Source organism: Galeopterus variegatus, unplaced genomic scaffold (assembly GCF_000696425.1).
Source record: "Galeopterus variegatus unplaced genomic scaffold, G_variegatus-3.0.2 Scaffold4565, whole genome shotgun sequence".
In the NCBI taxonomy this organism is placed as follows: domain Eukaryota; kingdom Metazoa; phylum Chordata; class Mammalia; order Dermoptera; family Cynocephalidae; genus Galeopterus; species Galeopterus variegatus.
The window spans coordinates 36,084-43,904 of NW_007730676.1; the positions used below are offsets into that span (position 1 = coordinate 36,084).

The 7,821-nt window shown below is 41.6% G+C and overlaps 1 protein-coding gene across 1 annotated transcript in view; it reads right to left on the reverse strand.

The window, feature by feature from the left end:
• Positions 1-7,821, reverse strand: part of MCM10 (minichromosome maintenance complex component 10) — a 39,248-nt gene that overhangs the window by 21,509 nt on the left and 9,918 nt on the right. Inside the window, 4 exon segments of the mRNA XM_008587839.1 lie at positions 813-1,012; positions 3,129-3,245; positions 5,550-5,717; positions 7,409-7,574. Coding sequence (XP_008586061.1) covers positions 813-1,012; positions 3,129-3,245; positions 5,550-5,717; positions 7,409-7,574 — 651 coding nt within the window.

A 7,821-nucleotide genomic window follows, 5' to 3' on the forward strand; every position in this document is an offset into this window, starting at 1 on the left:
CGGTCCGGGCGCGACACTGAGGGTTGCGATCCGTTGCTGGTCACGAAAAAAGACAAAAAGGGAAAAAAAAAAAAATAATGTACATGTATTGCTTTGAGCAGTTTGGAAAAACTCAGAAATGATTTTAAATCTTCAAAACATGGTTGATATTACAAAGTCTGAGTCGTCTTGCCCAATTCTTGTTGGACTGGGAACAACATCTATGTTTTGTTCTTGGACCAACTGTAGCTCCCTTGTGCCAAGTCCCCATGTGTCACATTGTCAGACGTGCTTCCTACACTATGGTGACAAGGCCATCAATCATCTACTTGACAGACTCTAGGGAGAGGCCAAGATCCCCAGAAGAGGGGCCATGAGTGTGCACCCTGCAACACCTCACTTCCTACATGAGGTTCATTGCACGTCCATTGACTGAATTAAAATTTGGGTCCTAAGAGGTCTGCAACCTCACTAAACGGTTGTGAGGGAAATGATTCAAAGGATGTTAATGCTATGATTAACACACTCTTATCTTAACAGCCATAAAATTAGCCCTGACCAAGCCGTACCATTCATGTTAGAAGTCAAAGAGGAAGCGTGGACTCTGCATTAAAGACCATCACAACATGCCTCAATCTCTCTCTCTTCTGTGTGTTTTCCTCTCTACTTGGGAATAGAAGAGGTCCTTATCTACCTTGTTATAGGCAGTCAGTTATGAAAGATAAAACCTGTACAAGTATCCTATGACAGTTACAGAAAAGTACAACCAATGGGTTTAGTCTCATGAGACAAGCCAAATGCTTGTCCCAAAAGAAGCCCAGAGAATGTCTCACATTGAGGCCGCATATGCTGCAGAAGAAACCCCTCCATAGTAAAAACCATCTTGACACAGCCGTTCTTTTAGGCCAGCGCCTTTGCGGGCAAACTTCTTGGGAATACGTCCTCCGGAGAAGGTGGACTGCAAGTCAGCTCGTTTTGCACTGAGCTTCTTGTACTGAGCCTGGATGTGGTACTGACAGTACTCACAGTCGTTCTGCAAAAGGAAGAGCAGCTGCCTCAGGATGAGGGCTACAAACCGGGGAATCACAATGGGGGACACATTCAGTTCCTTTCAGCTTTGTGGAATGCTGTTCTGCAAGCACAGTCCTCCCTGCGGACCTCCCAGCCCATTCCCAAAGCGGAAGAGCAATTCAGTGCGGAGGGGAGGAAGTTCTTCCCTAACGTGGAATGCTGTTCTGCAAGCACAGTCCTCCCTGCGGACATCCCAGCCCATTCCCAAAGCGGAAGAGCAATTCAGTGCGGAGGGGAGGAAGTTCTTCCCTAAAATTTCACTTTAAGCACTAGCCTGGTAAAAGAAAAAGAGATGTAATTCAGCCCCTCTGCCCTCTTTCTACGATGAAAATAAAATCAGTGTGTAGGATGAACCCTGAAAACATGTTCAGAGAAAGAAGTCAGACACAAGGGTCATATACTGTATGATTCCTTTTATATGATATATCTAGAATAAGCAAATCCGGAGACAGAAAGCAGCTCAGGGGTCACCAGGGGATGGAGGCAGCAGAGCTGGGAGTGATAATGTGACTGGTATGGGGTGCTTTTAGGAGTGATGTAAAATTTTAAAACTAGAGAGAGCTTGTGGTTGCACACCTAAGTACCACTGAACTGTACACTTCTAAAAATGGTTAATTGAATGTATGTGAATTTTACCTCAGTAAAAAATAATTCAAAAAATAAAACAAAATCAGCTTCTAGTGAGGTTTCACCAGCTATTTCTCTGGTCAACCCTTGTACAAATGCTATCGTTTTAGTGAAAGAAACAAAGAGAAACAATATAGCCCTTAGATATGATGACAAAGGATTTCAAATGACCTCACTCTTTGGAGATCTGTCAGACAATTCATTTTAAGACCTCTTTTTCCAACTATCTGCCTCCTTCCTATTTCCTGCTCAGTTGCTTATCTATTAGGAAGAAATGAGGGAAATAAAAAATTTCGTTTGGGAATGAAACCGAAACCTGTCATTTAATCCTTTCAAAGAACTCTAAGTACCTCTTCAGACCCACTAGGATGTCCATCATCAAAATACCAGACACTAACAAGTGTTGGCAAGGACATGGAGAAACTGGAAGCTTTATACATTGCTGGTAGAAATGTAAAATGGTATAATCTCTTTGAAAATCAGTCTGGCAGTTCCTCAAAAGTTAAACGGAGTTACTGTATGACCTACCAATTCCACTTTCAGGTTATATACTTTCCCAAGGGAACTGAAAACACATCCATACAAAAACTTGTACGTGAATGTTCCAGCAGCATTATTCATAATAGTCAAATGTGGAAACAACTCAAATGTCTATCAACCAATGAACAGATAAACAAAATGTGATATATCCATATAATGAAATATTATTTTGCCATAAAAAGGAATGGAGTGCTGATAAATGCTGCAACATGGATGAACCTTAAAAACATTATGCTAAGTGAAAGAAGCTAGTCACAAAAGGCCACAAATTATGATTCCATTATATAAAGTGTCTAGAACAGGCAAATCCAGAGAGATAGATGTAGATGGGTACTTACCAGGGACTGGGGGGAAAGAAGCCTGAGGAGTGACTGCTAATGGGCTTGGGGTATATGGGTTTTTTGGGGGTAATGAAAGGGTTCTGAATTACATAGTGGTGATGGTTGCACGACTCTGTGAATATACTAAAAATTACTGAATCGTACACTTTAAAAGGGTGAACTCTATGGTATGTGGATTGTATCTCAATGAAGCTATTAGTAAAAAAAAGCTCTAAGAAAAGGTATAATGGAGTTAAAAGTACAGGCTAAAATAAGGATTTCAGTGTATTTCATCATTAGTCTTTGATCTCTTGGAACTACACAGAATTAAGGGTAAGCTAAAGTTCTTTCTTTCTTATACCTCCTCCTCAGTGGGCAACGAAAGATCACTTTCCTAAGAGGTTAAATCCTCTCTGCCCTCAACTTTTTAAACTGGCAATTATTAACCACACATTCGATTTTCTCATTTTGACTTCTCCTGGTAAGTAGAGAACTCAGTTCCAAATTGGTCATTCCAGCTAAAGAACCTACAGTTTATTTCTAATAGTTCTCTTCTTTAGCAGAAACCATCCTAACAAGGTTGAAACAAACCAAATTAACAGTCTGGGTACACGGCTCTCCACTCTTCTTCTTCGCTTTACAGGTCCCCAGGTCAAGAGCTTCACCCATAATTAAGACCTTTTGAGGATGATCAATAGATAAGCACACCTACAAAAAAGAGGTGCAGTAAGAGTTAAAGGCAGACAAAGTTGTGGCTTTTTATTAGCAAGAATGGATAAACGAATGACTGGTGCAGATTTAAAGTGGCTTTATTGGTCTAAAGGAATTGGAAGGCAGTGCTCTATAAAAAAGACTTCAGAAATGGGAGGGCAGAAGGCACATTCAGTTCTCTTCCTAGTATCCATCCTTTCCTTTGTCTTTGTTATCAGCATCCTGATTTTGTCTGGGCTGGCTAAGTGCTCAGGTAATAAATCCTATTTCCTGTTTCCCCAGCATTCCCTAGAGCTAGCAATGGTTACAGGACTAAGTTCTAGCCAAACAGACTGAAGCAGGAGTCGGTGGAGAAGCTTTTGCTTTCCTAAAATGAGGAGTCAGAATAGGCTAGCTGGCCCTTCCTCTTCACTTCCTGTCTTGAATAGAAATATGATTCCAGGACATGTCCCCCAGTGGCCTTGGCCAACCCAGGCCTCCTGCTTCATGGTTGCAATTCTTGGGCAGAACGTCCTGAGAGTGCAATGTCCTCAGCAGCCTGGGCTTTGTCTTCACCACTCCCAGAGCCCCTCCTGAGCTCAAGTGTTGTAGGACATGTGCTCCTGGGTGGTAACACCCAGAGCACAGGGCTTTCAGAATCCCTCAGCTGCAGGTACCAAGCAGAGCACATGCAGATGAGACTCCATCTGCCCTGGGCAGCTCTCCTGAGCCTTGGTGGACTGGCTCACTGTGGATCCTAGGCTTCTGCTGATTTTTGCTGCCTATCTGTGAGTTATAAAATGGCTTTGTCCGACTTGCGTCTGTGTTCTGTCTCACTGGACTAATATTCTGGCAGCTGGATTTGTGGAAAGCCTCCTGCCGGACCTGAGAACCTGCCAGATGTAGGAATTTCAACAGAAATTGGTAAGGTGTTTAGAGTCCTTCCCCGAGGGACTGGTAACTGATACCAATGCATGGTATCCTGCTTTACAATGATGGCTAGAGCTTCAAAGCCACCTGGGACAAAGGGTGAAGGGCTGAGAGACACACAGAAACACTGTGCTGACACCACTACACTGCCTGTGTTTGCATTTTTATTATGTAAGAAAAATAAACTCTGCCATTTATTGTTACAAAGAAATTGCAGAGCAGTTTTTCTATCATTTGTAGCCAAACACCTTCCTAACCAATAGATGATTTGTTGCCATTCTCTGGTGAAAGCAAAAAAATGAAATGACTATTTTTCCCTCACTCTTGAAAATAATAATCTGGGGCCGGCCCCGTGGCGCACTCGGGAGAGTGCGGCGCTGGGAGCATAGCGACACTCTCGCCGCGGGTTCGGATCCTATATAGGAATGGCCGGTGCACTCACTGGTTGAGTGTGGTGCGGGCGACACCACGCCAAGGGTTGCGATTCCCTTACCGGTCACGAAAAAGACAAAAAAAAAAAAGAAAGAAAATAATAATCTGACTACAGTAGAGTAAAGCTTCTTGCTGAGGCCTGAGTGTGGTGCGGGCGACACCACGCCAAGGGTTGCGATTCCCTTACCGGTCACGAAAAAGACAAAAAAAAAAAAAGAAAGAAAATAATAATCTGACTACAGTAGAGTAAAGCTTCTTGCTGAGGCAGAGTAGAAAAATTGCCTGTTTCGGGGCCAGCCTGGTGGCGCACTGCTACAGTGTGCCGCTTGGGAGTGCGGTGGCGCTCCTGCCGAGGGTTCGGATCCCACATACAGACCGGTTCCCGCTCACTGGCTGAGCGAGGTGTGGGAGCAACACCGAGGGTTGCGATCCCGTTGCCGGTCCCGGTCCGGTACAGGCGCGACACTGAGGGTTGCGATCCGTTGCCGGACACGAAAAAAGACAAAAAGAAAAAAAAAAAAAAACTCTGACATTGCTTGAGAAGCTGAAAATTCACTCTGATTCTAAATTGCAGCCATGATGGTAATATTTAATGAAAAAAAATTTCCTCAACTATAAAACGCTGCCTTCTAGATGCCACATGAAAATTTATGTAAGGAATCCAAGGAAATCTGAGCATAAGAGTTGAAAAGCTCCAGAAACCTTAGAACTATTTTGAAAAGATACTATGAAAGTAATTGTTAGAAAATACTTTAGAGTGGGTTGGTTACAAAGTACTTTAGAGTAGGTAAAAATTCAGAATACTAGTGGGCGAAGAATAAACAAACCAGACTAATGGAGACAAAATAATATAAAAGCATGACTTATTTTCTGAAGGTAGACTAATACGATTGTTTCTGACAAAACTCAGCTAACTTGTAAAGACAATCAATCAATTAAAACACAGAAACAGACTCTTACCTCCTCTGAACCATCCTTGGGCTTCATGGGGTTAGCGTTGAGTAGGCCTATGACAGTACCTTGCTCTGTCTTCCAGAGCTCTTTGTGGACCTCTCCAAACAAGAACAATGACACATACCGTGTCAGGTCATGGAGATCATTGAGCCGCCAGATGCTAAATGTTTTTCCCTGAAACAAATATTTATTCTATTTTTAATAATTTTTGAACCGTGGGTTACACTGTCTCCATTTACGGTTCAAGTGTTTTACTGTGGAAAAATATATAAGTATAATCGAACCTGAACAGATATTCATCAGAATGTCTGCTGATTATAAATTAATTCTTTCAATAGGATTTAGTATTATATTCCCTGTTTCATTTTAGAGTTGAAGGTTAAGTAAGGTAAACCAGTGGTGAACTTATTAGTAGAGCTTCTGATTCTCAGGTATAAACAGTCAGTAGGACAGCACTGCCTTTCTAATGACACACACTTTAAAAGGACAAGAAGCAGCCATGACACTACCATTTAATAACTTACTTATGAATAGAGACTAGGTAAACAACTTAGCAATCTATTATTTATCGCTACTTAATTATATTATTATTAAAAATATTATTTTAGTAATAATAAAGGTTTCGCTCTATGCTACTAAATCTTTGCTTAGCTTAGGAGAAAAAACACCATTTAAAGAAAACTGGTTGAGTTTAACTGTAAAATTTCAGAGGTATGATTAAATATCTGAAGAAAAACAACTCAAAATGCTCACTGCTTATAATGTGAATACCCTCCATTTTTACAGATTTTTAACAAAACAGAATAATTCGAATAATATTGAATCAAGCTATTTCACAGGGGCATCTCAGGACGAGTATGGTTAGGTTATGGTGAGCTATTGCCTGGGTTATGGGGAACTATTGCCTGAGTGGTATAATTATCCTTCCGTAGATTTGTACAATGCCTTTCTTGGAAGAGTACAGATTAAAACCTCACACCCATTATTTCAATGTCATTATAGCCACTTGGGAAGCAATTAAGAACTTAATCAAATGGAAACCAGACTTGTCCACATTTACCTTGACAGTAATAGGGCTAGAGTAGGACCCAATGATCTAAAACTCAGCCCCTGGTGTCAGATCTCATGAAAAATCTAAGGCTGGCCAAGATCTAAATTAAAGAATAAAATCAGTTTTGAGCACGATTACTCATGGTATTTTAGAGCTAGAAGAGATTTTCAATATAATCAAAGCCAGTTCTTCATTTTATAAATAAGGGAATAGAGGCCCTTAAAGAAAGATTAAGGATCAACCTAAGGCCATGAACTACAGAGAAAACAAGGATTAGAACCCAGGTTTTCTGACTTCCCAGGCCACAAGTAATTTCCCCACTGTGTCTGTCAACTATGATTTTGAAACCAGTTACATCTTTTGTAATAGCCATCACATTAAATATACCACACCACGCCGGCAGAGGCCAGCAAACCCAGAACTTCTGCAACTGACATCTGACATCCATAGGGATCTCCAACGGATCTGTGAACTCAGCCTCTCTGATTACCTGCTGTTCCTCCACAGGAGGGATTACAGTGTCATAGGGACAACTATATGCATCACCAAAAACAGTGACAAGTGAAATGCTGTAAGGATGATCTGGACAATGAAAAGCCCAAGCAATCCATGCAACTAGATCTTCTCTAAGGAGGGCATACTTTGCATATTATCCCTCTTGGATACCATCTCAATGACGGTGTGGCAACTTTGGAACTTACTAGTAGTTATTTCACAATGAAACGCTGACAGGGTCCCGTCAACAAATTAAGGACACTGAGTCCCCACTGCTATTCTACGATCATGCAGCTAAGAAATCAGCAAAATGGCTTACGCTGTTAGTGCTCTGTGGGGTAACTTTCCTTAATATAACCCCGAACGTCACCCAGTCTATTTCTTCCAGATTCTCACTTGCCATCTTTTCTTTGATCTGAGACAGTCTGATCAGTTTTCGGCCAGTCATTTTCTTGTTCATCTCTGTGGAGGATACTCGAGGCCGCCTGGGTTAAGAAATCAGCAATTCATTATTCTAATAAGAGATTATCTATCACCTTACCAGGTGGTAAGAAGAGGTATTATGGACAGAAACCTTCACAGTACTTGTTCTCAGGTGACTTAACTATGTAGTAGGAACAAGGCACACACTTTTACAGCAAATAAATAAGATAATTTTTTTTTTCCTTTTTGTCTTTTTCCGTGTCCGGCAACGGATCACAACCCTCAGTGTCGCCCCCGCACCGGACCGGG